The 20,964-nt window shown below is 37.8% G+C and overlaps 1 protein-coding gene across 1 annotated transcript in view; it reads left to right on the top strand.

Moving 5' to 3' along the window:
* rnf213a (ring finger protein 213a) overlaps positions 1–20,964 on the top strand; it is a 54,989-nt gene that overhangs the window by 11,949 nt on the left and 22,076 nt on the right. Inside the window, exons 3-29 of the mRNA XM_063019046.1 lie at positions 2,509–2,612; positions 2,746–2,906; positions 3,651–4,340; positions 4,491–4,654; positions 4,886–4,951; positions 5,258–5,428; positions 6,114–6,316; positions 6,410–6,696; positions 7,886–8,145; positions 8,372–8,590; positions 8,834–9,026; positions 9,249–9,304; positions 9,596–9,758; positions 10,613–10,765; positions 10,864–10,962; positions 11,388–11,510; positions 11,862–12,045; positions 12,131–12,304; positions 16,026–16,178; positions 16,263–16,885; positions 16,983–17,142; positions 17,672–17,889; positions 18,350–18,487; positions 18,886–19,050; positions 19,168–20,425; positions 20,514–20,692; positions 20,779–20,934. Coding sequence (XP_062875116.1) covers positions 2,510–2,612; positions 2,746–2,906; positions 3,651–4,340; positions 4,491–4,654; positions 4,886–4,951; positions 5,258–5,428; positions 6,114–6,316; positions 6,410–6,696; positions 7,886–8,145; positions 8,372–8,590; positions 8,834–9,026; positions 9,249–9,304; positions 9,596–9,758; positions 10,613–10,765; positions 10,864–10,962; positions 11,388–11,510; positions 11,862–12,045; positions 12,131–12,304; positions 16,026–16,178; positions 16,263–16,885; positions 16,983–17,142; positions 17,672–17,889; positions 18,350–18,487; positions 18,886–19,050; positions 19,168–20,425; positions 20,514–20,692; positions 20,779–20,934 — 6,519 coding nt within the window. The 5' untranslated portion in view covers position 2,509. The remainder of the gene's footprint in view (positions 1–2,508; positions 2,613–2,745; positions 2,907–3,650; positions 4,341–4,490; positions 4,655–4,885; positions 4,952–5,257; positions 5,429–6,113; positions 6,317–6,409; positions 6,697–7,885; positions 8,146–8,371; positions 8,591–8,833; positions 9,027–9,248; positions 9,305–9,595; positions 9,759–10,612; positions 10,766–10,863; positions 10,963–11,387; positions 11,511–11,861; positions 12,046–12,130; positions 12,305–16,025; positions 16,179–16,262; positions 16,886–16,982; positions 17,143–17,671; positions 17,890–18,349; positions 18,488–18,885; positions 19,051–19,167; positions 20,426–20,513; positions 20,693–20,778; positions 20,935–20,964) is intronic.

The raw sequence follows: 20,964 nt of genomic DNA, 5'->3' as shown, positions 1-20,964 counted from the left end.
AGCAGCCTCAGAGCAGGGGATGTAAAGAAACTCAACAAACTGATCAGGAAGGCTGGCTCAGTTTTGGGCTGCTCACTGGATAGTTTTGAGTTGGTGGTTGGAAGGAGGTCACTCAATAAACTCACTACCATACTTGACAACCCATCACACCCCCTTCATGACCTGTTAGTCGGACAGCGGAGCACTTTTAGCAACAGACTCATCCAGCTCCGCTGTAACAAGGAACGGTACAGGAGATCGTTTATACCAGCAGCGATCTCGCTGTACAACAACTCACTAGTTCGGGACATAATCGAACACTAAACCACTTTCAGGACCGACCCATAGAGCAGGTTCTAGCATTCTGTTCATAAAGACTATACTACATATCTGTTGTTATTGAACACTACTACAGCTTAGTATATCACATGACATATCTCATCTGAATATTTAATGCCAGGATACTTCTATACTACTATTTTTTATTCTATTTATTCAATTACATAGTGTGTATAACATTACTTATGTACTTAATTCTTGTACTTTTGTACTTTTATTGTACTTTTATTGTACTTAATTCTTGTACTTTTGTACTTTTATTGTACTTTTATTGTACTTAATTCTGGTACTTTTATACTTTTGTACTTTTATTCTCTGTACTTTAATACATCTGGCTTTACTGTACTGGAGCTGCTGTAATAACTGACTTTCCCTCTGGGATTAATAAAGTTATCTATCTATCTATCTATCTATCTAGTACTGTACTGTACAAAAAAAACACATACTGTACATCACATTTCATACCATCACATACACCATAATACATTTTCATCTTTTTTTATAAAATGTATCTACCAGAAACAACAATAATTCTCATATTTCATTATTATTCCCTTCTTTATTTCAATAGTGTTGTATTTTGTAGGTGTAATTGCAAGAATACTTTACTGAGACAATTTCCTTCTTCTCTCTCATTCATCGTCCCCGCTGTCTGATACACAGTGACACCTACTGGCAGGAGTACAACAACGAATGCTCTGTGCTCTCTCTGCACCTTTTTTGGGGACATTTTAATATTGAAAACACCGGAAAAACACCGTCCACTGTCCGAATGTTCACTCACCGTATATATACAGAGAGAGAGAGACGGTCTGAGTGAACGTGTTCGTGACGTCACGTGTTTCGCGAATTTTGGTTCGTAATTCGTTTGTATGTAAAGTTGAAAAAGACCGTTCCTAACCCGAAATGTTTGTATGGGTTCATAACTCAAGGGTCGACTGTATATTAGCTAGTGGTGGTAAATTCGGTTCATTTTATGGACTTTTATGGTGGTTAATCTGAGTCACTCATGTGATCCGGTTTACTTGAGTCAGTTGTACTGACATCTTGATTGCGATTAATTTACTGGATGAAAATGCATCCAAATATCACTTGTATTCCATGCACTCATCTTCTGTAAATAAATCCTTCTCTCTTAATTCTCTTGGCACCTCACACTTCTCTTATCAGTGACAAGTTGACACTTTTTTCTGATCAAGTGGAATCTTGATCATGGGGGAGAGGAGGGTGGACTCGCCTACCAATCAGATGGGTATATTAATGGGTCAAGGGTTCAAGGGGGATGGTCAACAACAAATAGCCATGGTAACTTCACCCAGTCAGGCAGCCACAGCAGCACCAAAACAAACAGTCAATAAATTACCATGGAAAAGGGCTTTGATACTCCTTAATAATAATCTAACTATATTTTGTTGTTGTTTTGCTTACATAAAATATGCTGCATTACTAATATATACCACTACTACTGATAATAATAATAATAATAATAATAATAATAATAATATGTGCATAAAATCAGCCACATAACGATCACCAGTGTGTTTAATTGCTTGTTTATTGTAATATTTAACTTACTACTTAGATTTAAGGACTGGAGTGAAGCCGATTCAGTTAAATCATCTGAGTCCGCAGTGTTTCAGTGAGCTGCTCACTCGCCTTGTGTACTGAGCAGCAGCCAGTCAGAGGACTCATAGGATTTGGGTTAACTGAGATTTCGGACTCGTGATTCCTGATTCAGTACAAAGATTCGAATCATTAACCCGGGTGATTTAGGAACCGCCCAGCTCTAATATTAACATATATCTCAGAGAGAGCCAAACCATACAATACATTCTGCCTTATTCAACTGTAGCCCACCTTAAAGTTGTAGCATTGTGTAAATATTCAAAATTGCAAGTATAGAATGCATTGTGCTTAGTCTAGTACACATGGTACATCATAATAAGGTACTACGTTTAAGCTGTATTATAACAAAGCATGCATTTCTGCTTGTTTTGTGCCTGGTGCCTAATGTAACACATGACCACAATGTATCTTGGTTTAGTATATACAAGGTCAAGTAAAGTGCAACTGGGAGGTGCAAAGAACTTCATTCACTTATGAAGTATTCAAAAAGGGACATTTTAGACAGGTTATAAATGTATATATACTGTAGCTCTTATTGTAAAATGTAGACATTTTGGCTTTTAGGATGAAGTGTCCAAAATGTGATCATGTTGCTGTGGAGGAGAAAGCAAGGTTCTGCAGTTCATGTGGGATGGCACTGATAACGCAACTCCCGAATGAAACCCCAGGTAGGTTGAGTGCTTCTGTGATCATTTCTGCATTTCACTTTTACTGTAATTCTGTTACATTAAAACTGGTTATGTTTTACTTTGTAACATTTGACATGCTAGTGCTAGTTTCTAAGGCTTGCTATGTTATCAGATACAACACCAGATGATTCTGCCCAATCTGCAGTTGTTGGCCTGGGCTCTGATGGAGAAAAACAGACAGAAACAAACTTGGACTCCTCAATCATGGATAATCAATCCAAAGCTGTGTCACCTAAAAGGCCAAATGACAACAGCCCAAACGTAAAGAAAAAGGTACTGAAATGTATATAACATAAAAAGTTGTTTTTATACCAGGGTTTTTGGGGGAAATCAGCATGTTTATTTGAATGAACATAAATCCAAATAGATCAAAGTATTTATTTTCTTAATCTGGTAAAGAGAAAAACATGACAGACATAACAAACAGTTATTCGTATACAGGATTTGATTTCATATAAGTAAAAGCAGTGTTGGTTTCTGGTAACTTTGTTTATTCTATGTTCATTTATTTATCCGTAATTATTTATCTTAAGTGGTTAAATGTTAGTGTTATAAATGTAAATATAGCACATTGCTATCAAACTTTGGGGACATTTCATTTTAATCAAATGAAATGTCAACATGTCATCAAATCCACTGTAGAGCTTAGGCCATCCAACCTTCCCCCAAGGCATAGCCAATAATGTCTGTGTAGACTCCCGGCTGGCCGATAGCACCACTAAGATTTGGTGGTGGGCTAGTGTAATAGATCGCTGCACCACCAGAGTGCCTTCTGGTGATTTGTAATAAAAATAATATGTAGAAACTTTGGTGCACATAATAAATTACTAATCTGAGTGACTTTAAAAAAATTGTTATTTACATTGCAAAAATTCTTAAAATTTGTAACTGGGAAAGTTGGTCTATAAAACAAACATTTCTTAGAGTGGATTTAATCTAAATTTAATTTCAGATTAAATTATGTTTCTATAATACAGTGTTTTAATTGCAATAAACAAATTTGTTTTAAATACTCAGAAAAAGAAAAAAAAGAAGAAAAGGAAAATGTCTGAGAAAGAAAAAGACGAGCCTGTCTCGTTGACCTCCGATATGTCAGACATCTCGCTGACGGATAAAGAGATGAAACATGTGAAAGGCATTTCTTCTGACAGCGAGGAGTCAACCTGTGCTATGGATGAGACCCCTGACTCAATCACATCTGCTCATTCTGAAGATAACACCAGTATGTCTCCTGAACCCTCTGCCACCAGTGTGTCAGAAGAAATAACTGCTAATTCTGAAGCACCTGAGCCTGCTCTGCCAGAGACAGAAGCAAACAAGGATCAGGCTTTAGTAGAGCAATGTGAGAAATGTTGCCTTGAACCTGAAGAAAAGCAAATTAAACAATCTCATGCTCAAGAGCCCACTCCGAAGACACACCAGGACAGTGTTCACATGGTAAGCTCAGGTCAATCAGATCCTGAAAAACAGGAACAAGATCAGGTGGGGAAGCAAAAGAAACCCAAGGCTGCGACTAAAAGCATTAAGAATCAGGAAGATGCAGCTAAAAATACACAAACCACACGGGACCAGAATGCTAACGTTGATCAAAATGCAAAAGTTAAAAATACTTCACAAAAACAGTCACTGAAAACAGATACAAAGAACCTCAATCAAAAAGAAAGCAAATCTACTCAGATGGTGTTTGGACCACAGAGGAAAGCTGAGGTAAAAGCCTGGAACTGTCAGAATGCAATTAGGCTAGCATAATATACTAATGCACCTTGTGTTATGCATGTATGTATGATGTGATTTGTGGATTGCAAATATTTTGAGTCATTAAAACTAAATGTTGGCTGGGTCTTTTGCTGCTCACAGTTGAAGACCAAAGGTTCCAGTGTAGATCCACAGGTGGAACACAGTAAACCACTGCAGTCTGCTCAGAAAAAAGGAGATTCCTCAGGCGGCCAAAGCAGTCCACAGACCAAGAAGAAGAAAAATGAAGACACAAAGGACAAGAAAGATCTTCCAACCCAAGACAGGTTTGTAGCATCTGCCAAGAAACACAACACATTTATATTTATTTTAACACATACATACTGTAATACTATGTCATCAGCATACCTGAGATTGCTAATGATCTTTCCACCAATCCTGAATTCTTTGGCGTGTAGCTCCTTTCTCATTACTTGTTCTCCCAACCTTTCTTACCCTTAATGTAGATACCAGAGTGCATGATTGTTTTCTGTTATTTTTTTTTACCTCTTGTTTAGTTCAGTGTCTAAGAAAAAAGGAAATGAAGAGACAGAAAAAATAAAGGATGGTTCACCTCCAGAAAGGTAATTTGCATCTGCCTTGGAACTCTCAAAAACATTATTTACACCTGTAACCTGGTCATTTACAGGGTTGCACATTCATACATGATCAGTGTGTTACATGATGCAATGTAAAGTGCTGTGAAAAGGTCACATCACCCGGAAGACATTTTGGCTATTTTGTCATTTGTTTAATTTAGTTAAATAACTTCCCAGCACAAAATAAGATGATATGTTAGGGCAGCCAGTCATATTGAGGTGTTTAATAAAACTAAATAAAAATGAAACTGTATTTTTGGAATAATAATTCTTTACCTGTTTATATTACAGAATTTCTGCTTCGACACAGCAGATTGGATCAAAGGAGAGACTCACCATTTACTTTCATGCTGTCTTATCAAAGGATTTTAAGTTTGACCCGAATGAAGACCAGATATTTATAAGGGCTGGCGGCAACCTTAGTAACTGGAATACCAACCTGGCGGAGCTGTTTGTGGCGCGGTAAATTAACCTTTCCCGATAAGCAAGCAACATATTCTATACTCTATTTGTTATTAACCTTTTTAACTAATCACATAAACAAATGTAAGAATTTCTAATCAGACATAAGGAAATAGTAAATATAGTAAAGAACCCCCATACAACCTCTTACTAAATTGCTTGTGTGGCACAATGGTAAGAGCGTTCTGAGTTCCAGGTGTTTGAATCCCAGTCTGGGCTCACAAATACAGAAGATGCATGGCGGTACATTAACCTAGCCATTAGTAGTGCCCCCAAGCCCAGATAAATAGGAGGATTGCATCAGGAAGGGCATCCGACATAAAAGCCAAATCAAATATGCAGACGACTGATCCAAAAGGAATCATTTAGTCAGTCATACTGCCGATGTAAAAAGTGTGAATTACATTAGTAACTCTTATTTTTGCTTCAGAATTATTCAAGCTGAGCCACCTTGTGTTTGTGAGCACAAAAACTTAGTTTAGTTATTTTGCATCATAAAATCTGTAGTAAAACTAATTTAAATTATATTTGCAGTTTTTGGTGTCTTATTTGAATGAACTTCAAATGACCAGAAATTTGAATGGAGAAAAAATATTGATGGTAAAACATCAATCAAGACTCACACAGTCATGATCCTTTTGATTCATAATTTGATCTCATTGACCAATGTTCATTTTGTTTTTAGGGATCTTGAAGAGCATGGATTTCTTGTACAAGGACCACTGACAACCACAAAGTCAAAAGCAGAATCTCTGTCCATACCATACAAGTATGTTGTATATAGGAGTAAGAAGGAAAAATACGACTATGAGTTTATCTACAAAAAAGATGCAGATGGAATCACAAACAGACGTCTTCTTGTTAAACCACAACTGCTTAATACTGAAGGTAAGTAATATAATAGGAAGTAATATTCTTTGTTTCAGACAATTACATCTACTTTATATCAAAATATTAAATGATCTTTCTTTTGTTGTGCAGGAGAATGGCATCAGTATGATGATATAATATGTGCACCACCATCTACGGGTTTTTATAAAAAAATAAAGGAAACCATTTGGCCAGAGCAAAGGCAAAGTCTGATCCAGGGAAGAGAAATTGCAGGAACTTTAATGCTTGAGACTATTTTTGACCTTTTGAGAAGCTGGAGTGACATAAACCTTAAGAACTTTATGACCCAGCTCAAGCAGTTTCATCAGATCTATGGAAACCCTGTAGTGATTGATAGCGCAAAGGTTTCAAAATGGTTGGATTACACTGAAAAAGATGTAAGTATTACCGATGTGCTCTAGTTATCTAAAAAGACACCATCACATGTACAGTAAATAAGTTAATGTGCTTTCTGAAATGACCTGAACATTTACAATAATTACTTTATAATGATAATAAAAAAAAACACATTCCTCCCAAACTAATAGCACAAACAGTTGAAAAAAAACCTTGCAGTGTTTCTTATATTTACTTTCACTTTTATTTCATTGCAGACATTTCATGTTTTGTCCTGTCAGCTTCAGTTCTTTTGTTAATATACAATATTGCCAATATACATATTTTGCATTTGCCATACTGACAACTTTTTCTTATTTAGGGTTCTAAAATGACTCAAAGATGTTAGTAATACATCTGCCCTTGTTAATCATGTTCTAACCAAAGCCCTTTCAGAAAGTAATAGAACACACATTGTAGAGACAGTGCTGGGCAAAGCTACAAAAGTGTTTCTGCAGTGCTGTAGTAAGTTTCCAAGAGTAACAGCAAAACATCCAATAAAAGTATTTGATCTTTCTTAAAACCCTGGAGAACAGTGTTACTTGAAGGACCCTACAGAGAACAGAGAAAAGGCTTTTAAAAAAATGTTACTCTGTGTGTTTCTGGGACAAAAGTTTTTGATTGTCAAGCACATGAACATGATAGAAGTTATACAAACTTAAAATACAAACCCCTGCATGGAAGCCAAGAAACAAAAGTATACAAATATATCTGGTAACACACTGGACAGAAAAAATAACTTTGGTCATACATTACCTTGGAAACACATGTAAAGGGCCCTACAGTATATAAAACTTTTGGCTGCTACTGAATTTAGTTGTTGCCACAGCAAATCGTTCTGGTCTGCATACCTGATTTGGTATGCCAGGTATGGCTTCTGACGCAAACCTCCTTACTTATACCCAGGCTTAGGAATAGCACTGAGAGATGCCAGACCAACCAACAGGTATAATAGTATACATTTGTAATATATGAATATAATAATAGTTTGTTTATCAAAGTATACAAACTAGTGTAGTGTCACTATTAATAATTTTATTGATCAGAAAAGTAATTTAACAAAAGAATGTCTTTCAAAAACGTTAAACATAAAAAAGAAGTTTACACTGATGTTGTGGCATTTCCTGAAGTCTTTATTCTTTTTTTTTACTCTGTAAAAAATGTGTATGATTTGTCTGTGTATTTTTTTAGGTGAGTAATTTCTTGAAGCACTTTATGCTGGAACACGTGACTCCAGAATTAAAAAAAGATAATACAAGCAACAGTGCCTTCATCAAAGAACCTCTTAAGGGTGCACTTATCATGATGTACATATGGAAGCAGTATGACCTTAAGCTAGAACACGGGGAACTTAATCGTCTTTGCTCTGCTCTTTGCTTGCCAAAGATGCCTAAAGAGGACTTCCTTCCTTTTTGGACCGACATTCAAGAATCCTTTGCATGCCTGAAAAAGTGGGTACATTTTCTCTTTCTCAACAGTTTCATAATGATAAATTAAAATGCCTGTACTTCTTTACCTAGAAAAAATGTTACTATTAACTGTGTGATAATTTAAGTGTAGTTTAACTTTCATTAACAATAACATTTATTTCAAAGCTCTGCTGATTTAAAAATAAAATCAATCCTTATTACAATATAATCTCTGATTATTCTATTCATCTGCATTTTGAATTACCAGCCTGCCTGACACATTGGTGGACCTGATTAACAAAGTGAGGTCAGAAAAGATGCCCCGCTGGATTGTTGCGATTCCATTGCTGCATCTTCTTAGGGGAACTTCAAAGCCCTTTGAACCTGTTTCACTTGCTGTGAACATAAGAAATGAACAGACATGGGCTGGACTACAAGGAGTAAATTTAACTACTTCAAGTTGGTTATCAACTTCTCAAGACAAAAGGTGCATTTCTATTTCTGTATCTGTGCATTTCTATCTTATCTTTCTATCTATCTTATTTTCAGCATGTTTTGTGCTTTAGCTGTCTGTTTTTAAAATACTTTTCATTTTTTGCTTAGTTAATGAAGTCACTCTTTAGTAAATACAATTGACTGTAACTGGGGAGGCTAGACTAGTCCAGATTGTCAGATTTAGATTTATTTTTATTAAAATGGTTTAATATTACATGCCTGTTTATCCCATCAGAGCCATGATGAATGTGATGAAAGACAATCTTCATTTGGTTGAAGTGGACAGACTGCTGCCTCGATCATGGATGTACCTGATGACCATTAATGAGTTGGTGGAATGTGGTACCAACATTCACGTGGAGCTTTTGGACATGCTGCAGCTCTTTAATCTGAACACTCCAGCTGATATTTCGTACAGTTCTTATACAGTAATGCAATTTCATATATATTTCATTTTATTTAGGACATATTAAACATCTGATTGATTAAAGTGTCGGTCAGTTGTGTAGTACACCTGTCTGTAACATATTTATATTTATGTTGTGCATTTCTGATTAATTGGGTTTGTACCATTACAATATGAATTAACATTTACAATATATGCTTAACATTTTTACCTGTTCTTTAAAATAAGATTCTCTGTTCCACAGAGTATTTCAGATACTTTGACATTCATTCAAAGCCAGCTACTTGACAATAAGTACAGGTAGGTCAACCTAATAGAATACTGTTAAGTTAATAAAAGCTTTAGAAAGACACTTTGAAATCTGGTAACACCACATATTAAAAGATAGATACATTATTTAACTATATCAGTTACAAAAATAAATCAGATTATATGTATGTATGTATGTATGTATGTATACACACATACACATATATATATATATATAATATATATATATGTGTATGTGTGTGTGTGTGTGTATATATATACATATTTTTATATACAGTATGTAGCTGACTGAACTGTTTTATGTTGGTCCATGCTGTGTAGCTGCTTGTCTGACGACTATGGAAGGAACTGCCTAGATGCAGCTGTAAAACTTATGGAGAAAATATGCAAATCAGTGACTTCCACCAACTACACAGACATTCCAGTGGCTACTATATATCTTGTGGTTGGTGTGTCCGGCTTTTCCCAGTCTTTTCCAGCACAGGTAGGTTAAAATTTTTTTAGTTTTTTGTTGACCTGCCATAGCCAGATCCTGTGCTATAGGCATATCTGCTATATGCAGTTTGCTTGTATGGGCTCTAGAACTGTTTTTATTTGTTTAGTCACATAGTTTACTTATGTTCCTGATTTAAAAAATAAAGAGGTTTTGTCATCATTGCCAAAACATGTATAAATCAATAATATTATACCTAACATGCTATCACTGTGTCCCTGCTGGTGTTTCATTCATTATTAATCAGCATTAATGTCTGCATGAGGCACAATTAGATATAGCAACACATCTATCCAGAGACTTCATAGTAAGGATTTATAAAAACAACATATTCCTGCCCCTAAAAGTTCCCCTGGATCTTTTAATATTTAAAAAAAAAAACAATCTTGACTGAATTTAATGCTATGCATTGGTGGAGTCAAATTATTCATCATAGTGCTCTATTAACTAAGTTAATCGAGTACATTCGATTAATGAAAAAAAAAAAAGTTTGAAATCCAGTCTTAACTGAAATATATTTTTTTTATTGCTCCATGGTTATAAACCCAAGAGATTATTACTAATGATTACTGATTAGGGTAAAATCCCCTGAGTAGTTTGACTCATTTTACCACCAATGAATAAACCACTTCAAATTTTAATGTGTACATAGTAATTTTAAGATGCCATGATTATTGACACAGAATAGTGTCTAATTGGCCTATATCATGTGGTAGCATAGGATGTACAGCTGCCCCAGTGCTGTATTGTAATACAGTAGTACAATAAGAGCTGCTGCACTTGTCATGTTTAGGATAAAGGTATTTTATAACATAAGCAGTTATTAATGGCTGCTTATTTTCTAGGACATTCAGGCTGAAGAATCTCGAAAAGCAAAAGTTTTTGAGCTTTTGTCTGATGCAAAGAAAATCTGCAGAACTTGGATAGGACAGACCTGTAAGGGAAGCCTTATGTCACGTTTGACATTGAGTACTGTCCTCAAATCAGTGGAGATTAATGTGAGTGAAGAATTCATTTTACATAAAAATATTTTGGAAAAATGTTTTGTATAAAACTGGAAATTGTAAAGATGACTGTCTTCATTTGTTCACTATAGATATGGAACAACATTATCTCTATGAGCTTTGATAATGAGGTATTTACTACAGAATGGAGAGAAACATTTGCTAGAGATTTTGAAGGAAAATTTCAACAGGTAAAGATGTGTGTAAAAACACATGTATTTTATGACTTATGACTTATGATTTATGACTGACTTACCAAGACATGGTAGTTAATATTAATGAAGGGCTGCAGTTATTAGTGTAACCTTAAAACATCATAAACTTTACTAAATAGATACATACTGCACTTTCGGAGCAAGAAAAAATACTATGTTGGTGTATTAAATAACAAATCCATATTGTCCATATTGCTCAGTTATTTTTTGTATTTGTTTTGTTTGTGTTTAACATAAAATATAGCATTTATTACATGTTGCAATGTTTGTGCTTTAACTGTGATTTTGACACTCTATTTGTTGTAAATTACTCAAAAATGTCAATAAACTATATTTGTGATTTGTTGGACTGCACATGCAGCTGCACATTTTAGCTAAAAAACTGTTGTATGTTGTTATAGGAATCTTACCTAGACCAGATTGAAGTCTACTGCAGTAAAATTGAGGAACTTGAAAAATCTCATTCGTATGTCGCAAAAAGTATTGAGAAGTGTGCCCTCCAAGCTGTCGCTCAGATGTGCCAGGTATTTTAAAAGTAACAGTTGCAAGCATAAATACTTTTTAAATGTGTTGGTTGTATGCAAACTAGTGGCAGCAGATCTCAGTTCTACTGTGCAGCATTTTTTGCACAAACCTAATCAAGTATTAAGTATTAATAGTCAACTGTTAAAAACCTTCTCAGAAAAGGGTAGCCCAAATGTTTACATACAATAATACCCTAGACCATCTTATACAATTATGATTTTTCCCACCAAAAACCTCTTTTTAAAAAAGCCTCTTTGCTTTTTTTTGCAGAATTAGGTTTGTTTACATATAAGCATTTTTTAAATTGAATCTGTTTTCATTCAAGGTCATCTTTGTTTCTTTCTCTTAAGGCCAAGACTGAGGGAAGACTATTTGAGAGATTCAAAATAAACTGGAAGTTTGGAAAGCTCATCTCTGCAATTATACAGAAGTCTTGGCCAGGAAATGAGAGTGGGTCCCATCAGGAGGAGGGGGTATTGGTTCTTCAACATCTTCTTAATTGGACAGCAGCCAAATACATCTTTCAGCTTCATGGTAGATTTTCTTTTTCTTTAGCATAAACATCTTCAGCTGGATTTGTTACTCCTGGTACTTATGCACTTATTTTTTCTTATTTTAGGTGCTGATGAAAAACTCATAGATCAGCTCTCTAATGAGGCTAAAGAGAGACTTGCCGTGGCAACATCATTATTTACAGACATTTCAAATCAGCTCATCAATGGCAACATAAGGATAAAGGTTCTCAAGCACATTTTGGAAAAGAAGGATAATTTCCTTGAGCTGGTAAAAATAGGTAAATCAGAATCAGAATCACAATCGGAATCGGGCTTTATTGGCCAAGTATGCTCACACATACAAGGAATTTGTTTTTGGTTACACAGATGCTTGCAGTGCACGAAAAATACAATACAGACAATCTTATTCACACAGCTCACTCTCTCTCTAACACACACATTCATACCTGTAAACATAGAGAACATTGTAAACATTTAGCATGTGCAATTTACATTGTAATTTTAAAAAGGTGCAGTTTTGTGCAATATAAAAACTATAGAAAATATAAAAATATATAAATATGAAATGTAAGTAAAGGTGAAAATCCTGTGTATGCCATTACATAAATGAAATAGGTAGTTTTTGATGTGCAAGTGTCCCGAGTATTACCAGTACAGTAGTGTTCAATTGTTCATGAGCGTAATGGAGTTTGGATAAAAGCTTCTCTGTAGCCTGGTCGTTCGGGTCTTCATGTGGCTGAAGCGTCGGCCTGATGGAAGGCACCGAAACAGGTGATGACCAGGGTGAGACGGGTCAGTGATGATTTTCTCTGCACGCTTCCTGGTTCTGGAGGCATGCAGGTCCAGCAGTGTGGGCAGCTTTACACCGATGGTCCTCTCTGCAGACTTGATGATGCGCTGAAGTCTCTTGGTGTCATGTTTTGTGATAGCGCTGCCCCACACTGTGATGGATGTGGTGACGATGGACTCTATGATGGCTGTGTAGAACTGCACCATCAGCTCTTGGGGTAGGTTGAACTTCCTCAGCTGGTACAGAAAGTACATCCTCTGTTGAGCCCTCTTGATGATGGAGTTGATGTTGCTGTCCCACTTCAGGTCCTTGGAGATCGTTGTGCCCAGGAACTTGTAGGACTCCACAGCCATCACAGTCCTGTCTAGGATGGTGAGTGCTGGCAGGGTTGGGGGTCTCCTCCTGAAGTCCACGGTCATCTCCACTGTTTTTGCTGTGTTCAGCTCCAGATTGTTCTGACTGCTCCAGAGGACAACCTGATCAACCACCCGTCTATAAGCAGACTCATTACTGTCACTGATGAGACCAATGACTGTAGTGTCATCTGCAAACTTCAGGATTTTAACAGAGGAGTCCATGGAGGTACAGTCATTTGTGTACAGCGAGAAGAGCAGTGGGGAGAGTACACAACCCTGTGGGGCACCTGTGCTGATGGTTCTGGTCCCTGAAGTACACTTTCCCAGCCTCACCTGCTGTTTTCTGCCAGTAAGAAAGTCAGTTATCCACTGGCAGGTGGAGGCTGGTACGCTGAGTTCAGCCAGTTTGCTATGTAATTGTCCTGGAATAATTGTGTTGAAGGCTGAGCTGAAGTCCAGGAACAGAATTCTTGCATAAGTTCCCGGGTGATCAAGGTGTTGAAGGATGAAGTGGAGACCCATGTTCACTGCATCGTCCACCGACCGGTTGGCCCGATAGGCAAATTGCAGGGGGTCTAGCAGGGGGTCCGTGATTTCCTTAATGTGGTTGAGAACCAGTCTTTCAAAGGACTTCATGACCACAGAGGTCAGGGCAACAGGTCTGTAGTCATTTAGTCCTGTGGTAGTTGCCTTTTTGGGAATAGGTATTATTGTGGAGCATTTAAAACAGGATGGAACCACACACAGCTCCAGTGATCTGTTGAAGATCTTAGTGAAGACAGGTGCAAGCTGGTCTGCACAGGTCCTCAGGCAGGAGGGAGAGATTCCATCAGGACCTGGGGCCTTCTTGACTTTCTGTTTTTTAAAAAGTCTCAGCACGTCTTCCTCGCAGATCTTCAGGGCAGGCTGGATGGGTGGCTGATAGTCGGATGGGTGTGAAGTGGTGTTGGATGGGAGCTCGTTGCTGGGCTGTTCAAACCTGCAGTAGAATCTGTTTAGGTCGTCGGCCAGTTGACGATCTCCCATTGTCTGTGTAGGTGGCCTTTTGTAGCTGGTGATGTTCTGCAGACACCTCCAGGCGGTTGATGGCTCATTTGTGGACATCATGCTGCTTAGCTTGTTGGAGTAGTTCTTCTTTGCAGCCTTGATCTCTTTGGTTAGGGTGTTCCTTGCCTGGTTGTACAGCGCCCGATCCCCACTTCTATATGCTACCTCCTTAGACCGGCGCAGCTGTTTCAATTTGGCATTAAACCAGGGCTTGTCATTATTATATTTAATGCGAGTCCTGGTGGGAACACAGATGTCTTCACAAAAGCTGATGTAAGATGTCACAGTGTCCGTGTGTTCATCCAGGCTGCTTGTGGCATCATCAAACACACACCAGTCTGTTAATTCCATGCAGTCCTGAAGCCTTTCTTTAGCCTCATTAGTCCATTTCTTCACCGTGCTGACCACAGGTTTGGCACACTTGAGCTTCTGTCTGTAGGTCGGGAGAAGATGAACTAAACAGTGGTCAGATAGTCCCAGTGCTGCACGGGGGACAGAGCGGTACCCACCTTTAAATACAGTGTAGCAGTGATCTAAAATGTTGCTCTCCCTGGTGGGGCAGGTAACATGCTGTCTGTATTTAGGTAGTTCGTTGTTAAGTTTTGCTCTGTTAAAGTCCCCTAAGATGATGAAAACAGAGTCTGTGTGTTTGTGCTCCACGCTGAGGATCTGATCAGCGAGTGCGCTCAGTGCCTCACGCGCGCACGCTTGAGGTGGAATGTAAACAGCAACAAGCACAACTGATGAAAACTCCCGCGGACAATAAAACGGTCTACAGTTCAAGAAAAGTGATTCCAGATTAGGGCTGCATGTTCTCATTAACACTGTCACATCTGTACACCAGCCTTGGTTGATATAAAAGCAAATTCCGCCGCCTTTTTTCTTGCCGGAAAGCTCCGCGTCGCGGTCCGCTCGGTGGAGATGAAAGCCGTGCAGGTGGAGCGCGCTGTCCGGGACGGAATCGGTGAGCCAGGTCTCAGTGAAGCACAGTACAGCAGAGAGAGAAAAGTCCTTGTTGGTACGGTTTAACAGTGAAAGTTCGTCCATTTTATTTCCTAAAGAGCGAAGGTTTGTCATGTGGATGCTGGGTAGCGGTGTACGAAGTCCGCGCTGTCGGAGTTTGACGAGCGCTCCGGCGCGCTTCCCACGTCTGCGCATCCGCCTGCGTCTGCTCAGGAGCGCAGCCGCTCCGCTGACCAAAATGTCCAAAAAACTGTCCGAAAATGAAAAATCAGGAAATATACCTGGTGGCATGAGCTGCCTAATGTTCAGCAGATCTTCTGCGCTGTATTGGAGTGTGTTTGGATCACACATGCCATAACAAACAAACAAAAACAAACAAAGCACTACGGAGCTCCTAACCAGTGTCGCCATCTGCGGCGCCATCTTGTACACAGTACACAGAACTGGTATAAACACCATGTATATGAGGTTACTCATCATACAGGTTACCCATCATACAGGGCTGAGACTACAGAACATACTTGCAGCTACAGATCATTCAGAATGCTTCTCAAGTGTTAGTAGTACCCCCCCCCCCCCCCCCCCCTTTGTATTGGCCCAATTTGGATATATTCAGTTTGTTGCTGGCACAACATCCTCACTGGTTTATTATGCCAGACACTTCTTTACACATGCCAGTGGTGGATTTACACGAAAGCCCTGTATTGTATGGCAGATATGCTTTCATCAAGTTCATGGTTAGGTGTCCACATGCATGTCCATGCAGTTTAACTCTGGTTTAAGCCAGATTTTAAGTTAAATTCTATTCTCTGAACTTCTTTATGTTTTGCTCATCCTTCACAGACTGTCTTTGTGAAAACAAGCAATGCAAAGATGTCAGTGCCATGAGGAGGCTTCTCCAGTCGAGACAGGATGAGGTAAACGCTGTATATCATGAAAGCGAGCTTGTTAAGGGGTTCATAGCAATGTGCCAGAAGATTCAGGAGCATGTAACAGGTATATTAAATGCTTTTAGATCTAAGATTTGTAAATTCTCTGTTTAAAGTATCAAAAACTAACATGCATTTTTTTTCATTTCAGTTGATTTTGAAGGCTTAGAGAATAAAAGCCAGATTGACATTGAGGAGATGGAGTTACGAAGGTTCATGGAGGTTCATCCATTAAATCAGATTCCTTCACCAGTGGCGGGTGTAGTCACCTATTTTAACCTCGATGAAAATGTTCGATCCATGGCAGAGACCCTACACGTGTTTAAAGAAAGCTACATTTTTAAGATGTGCTGGGAGAACCAGGCTAAGAAATTTGCAAAGATGTCCAGTGATGAATATGAGCCAGAGAACTTGGATGATGAAGAGGAGTTGTTGGTTACAGCAGATCTGATTTACGAAGACATATTCCAACCATGCTATGAAAATTACCAGAAGATATATACAAGTCTAAAGGATGGCAGCATGACTTTTAAAGATGTTGATGTGACATTTAAGGATTACAAAGGAAAATATGAAGAACTCACTGCAGATGTTGCAACTATGTGCAAACTTGATGCAGCAGATGACAAGCACTGGATTCAAAGAAGGGTCAAACAGATTGAACAGTACCATGAGCTTCACTTAGCAGTGGAGTCAGCTCAGGTAGTCATGAGGGTGAAGCAGACCCTTTGCCTTCAAGGAAACTTTCAGGTCTTGGATAAAATGCTTATAGTTGTAAGTTGAAAGTTCTCCTCACTTCAAAAACTAATAATAAGAAAGTGTTTTCATGCTTAAGTAATTTACATGCTTACTGGTGTTTCCCTGAATTCAGACACAAATTGACTTCAAGAAGGAGAATATCAATAGTATTGACAATGAATTAATGCAGGCTAAAACTGTACTTGAGGACATCACAGAGCCACGTAGACTCTGTCTGCAGGAACTGGGCCTAAGGAAGAACTTTGTTATGTGGGTTAAAGAAGCTCTTGAAGGTAAATAAATAATTCCTTTATTTGTGTTTCGCCAGCGTAGATTTAAAGATTTTAGGGTTAACTTGTTCATTTACATTTTTGGCATCTAGCATTTACAGTACTGTGAAAGTATATTGTCAAAGCAATTGAGGTTTAAGGGCCCAACCTGGCAGTGGTGGGACTTGAACCAGCAACCTTATACTTACTAGTCCAGTACCTTAACCTCTAAGCTACAACTGTACAACTCTTTATATTAAACTGCAAGTGGACAATACATATTATGCCACCTAGAAAATAAACCTGCATCTTGTGTAGCCTGTTTTTGTCATATTTGTAGTATTTTTACCACATCAATGTTTAATAATAACTTTATATATGGTTTAAAATATATACCTGTAACCTTACAGAATTTCATTCATTAACAAAAACTCACTGCATAAAAAACCGGCATGTAGCCTCGCATGTTTATATAAGAAACAGTTTTTTTTTTATCTGGTGATATTAAATTGATAATATTATATGATAATATAGATTTTTCTAAATATTACAGACATCAATGAGTTGAAGGTATTTGTGGATCTGGCCTCCATCTCTGCGGGTGAAAATGATCTGGATGTAGATCGTGTGGCCTGCTTTCATGATGCCGTTCTTGGCTACTCATCAATGTTGTATGAGCTGAAGCCAGACTCAGGCTTTAACACCTTTAAGGAGGCACTAAAAAAGCTTTGGAAGGCGCTCGATAGTGATGCCAACCTCCCCAAGAAGCTGGTAAGTTTTACTTTCAGTTTTTAAAATGTACTTTTAAGTAAACAGCAGCAAACAACCTTGGCAGCAAACTATTTAAAATTTTTCTGTACATGTAATGCATCGTTACATTATATTTGATTACATTAAATCATGTAATTGGCTTCTAATTATTGACCTGCCTAATGTGCTTTAATGTTTATTAAAGTCTAACAATTTAATTGTTTTTGCACATGCCACATTAATTTATTTGTGTAGGTTTAATTTCATTAAAACATTACTATGCCTTAACATTTGCAGAAAATTGTTTTTGTAACAGTTTGCTGCACATATTTTGTTTACATCATTTCATCTTACACATCAATTAAATGTATTGTTTGTCCAAAAGTATGAAAACTTCTTCATACAGCTGTATTTGTTTATTTATCCTATTTATTTGTGATGGATACATGGTTGTTTTACTGAGTGGATTCTCTGGTTTTAGTGTGATACTGCAAGACATCTAGAATGGCTGAAGACAGTGAAGGATAGCCATGGATCTGTAGAACTGTCATCTTTGTCTTTGGCCTCGGCTATCAACACAAAAGGAATCTACGTCATCAGTGCAGAGAACCAAACAAAGGTTAGCTGAGCATGTCACAAGTTGAGCAGCAAAGCTTGTGTGTCTAATTTTCATTAAGACATTTCTGTGTTCATTACATGGTTTATTGTTCTGCTAGATGTTTTAGAAGCACTGGACATTTTGTGGAAGTGGTTAACACTAAATTCCTTCATTATCTTGGTTTGTTTGGTTTGGTTAGTGTCGTGTCACTTAGCTGCTGACGCTACTCAGTGCTAGTTCTGTAAATTCCAGTTTAATACAGTGGGTTTAGAGTGCATAAACCTCACATTACAAACATGAACGTGCCTGTGTGTGTGTGTGTGTGTTAATGTATAAAAATGGAGTACATACATCATACCTTGTCATATAGCTTTACATCCATATCACAGAAATATACAAATATTTACACTTTTTTTTAGTTGACTATGGACAAAGTCCTGAAACTACAAATACCAGAGGCTCATGATGAGGGGCATGAAATGCGGAGCTACTCCCTTGAAGACCTTAAAGACCTTCAGAATAAACTGATGCTCATGTCTGGCAAAGAAGATCAAGGGCAGAATGAAGTTGATCGATTTGCAGAGGTTAGTTAAAATGTTGAATTCTGCTTACTAATCAAATATTCTCTTATTTATGTTGTGCATATCATGGTGCTGGTATGAGTTGTATAGGTGTATGACTGTTGATTTTTTTATTTTTAGGTTTTTGACAGTGTACAGAGGCTATCGTCTGCATTTATCGATTTGTTTGTAGCTGGAAATCCATTGTTCAGACACTGGGCAGCACAAATCAACTGTAACAGCACAGAAACTTGCATCATGATGGACTTCAATTTGAAAGATGTTGCTAGTATTGTCATGGTAAATGGTGAGGTGACAGAGAAACTCCCAGAAGTCTGTAAGAAAATGGAGACATGCTTGAGTTTTTGGACGGACTTTATGAACAAACAAAGATGTCAGCATTACTACCTGAACTATTTCACAGCAGAGCAGATAGTCTATCTGTGCAGTCAGCTGACTCAACAAAACCTAACAGATCTGGAAGATCAAACTCTCATGATGCTCTCGTTTATCAAACCTAACTGCACTGCCAAGGATTTAAAGCAGACCTGGCACTTGCTTCAATATGAGATGCTGAAAAAACCTCTAGAACAAAATGAAGATCTGGATTTTCAAACTTTTGTTGATGTTTCAAATAACACTGGGTATGAAATGGAAATGGAGGTTTCTTCTTCTGATGATTGGGGTCCAGATGGTGAAACTAAAAGATTTGACATGATCTGGAATGCATACATGAGAAACATGAAAAGTTTCTTGCCCACCACTCTTGATGTCAGAAGTTTAGGGAGACTTTTGGAAAATTTAGCTAATATTTCCAGTCCAGATGAAATTGAAGAGGATGAAGAGGATTTTAGTGACGATGTATGCAGAGACCTACCCATGGGACTGTCTGTTGGAAAACCAAATCTAATTGTCTGTCCTCTGGCTGAGATTCTCACCTGCTGCATTTCCATTTACATGACCAGTGAACATGAGCCACTGCCAACCTATGATGAAGTTCTTCTCTGTGGTTCTTCTACATCATACGAACAGGTAGAACTGTTTCTTAGGAGATGCCTCACTGCTGGCTATAGGGGAAATAAGACATACACCATGCTGTATGTAGATCAGTTAACCTATGAAGTGAGCTACAAAGTGGAGCAGTTTTTCCACCGTCACAAGGTGCAGAGCAGAAATGACTACAGGCTGGTCCTGATCTGCAGTGCTGATCGGGAACACGCCTATCTTCCCTCAGTCTTTAGTAAGTTTAGGCTGCATATGGTACCCCAAGAACCCTTGAGTAAAATTCAAGAATACCTTTCCAAGCACTACACAGTCCCAGATGACCAGTGGAGTGCTGCAGCAGTTTTCAAAGACAGGAAGTCTGTTGGACTTGTGTCGTCAACAAGGGCAGGTGTCGGTGAGTAAAGTCAGATTTGCTTAAAAAACAACTGCAATGAAATGTATTAAAATCTGAATTTAATGAAATGTATGCCCTGTGTTTTAAGGCAAATCTCTTTACATACGTCGGATGTATGAGGAATTAAAAAGTATCACAAAAAAGCCCTCACAGCTTAAGTGTATCCGGTTGATAGAGCCCAGAGTAGACGAAAATGCAGTTCTCCAGTCAATGCTTAACACTCCCAAGAAGGAGCTTACAATTTTTCATTTTGATGTTACTTCATCGGTAAGAAATTGTAATTTTCCCAATATAGATAGAATACAAATATGTGTACTGTGCAGTATTTAGTATAATATAATATTGACTTTTAGGTGCAGAAAGGCCTCCATGAGTTTCTGTTTAGACTGCTGATCTTGGGTTATCTTATGGACTCTGAGGGAAGAATGTTGAAATGCAGCAACAGGAATTTATACATCATTGAAGTCCTACAGTCTGCTCGAAATGTGCCTAGTAATATCCCAAGACCTGTAAGTTAATATCTAATTTTATCATTGTGT

This window comes from Trichomycterus rosablanca, chromosome 22 (assembly GCF_030014385.1).
Source record: "Trichomycterus rosablanca isolate fTriRos1 chromosome 22, fTriRos1.hap1, whole genome shotgun sequence".
In the NCBI taxonomy this organism is placed as follows: Eukaryota; Metazoa; Chordata; class Actinopteri; order Siluriformes; family Trichomycteridae; genus Trichomycterus; species Trichomycterus rosablanca.
This window is presented reverse-complemented; position numbering and strand designations above follow the sequence as displayed.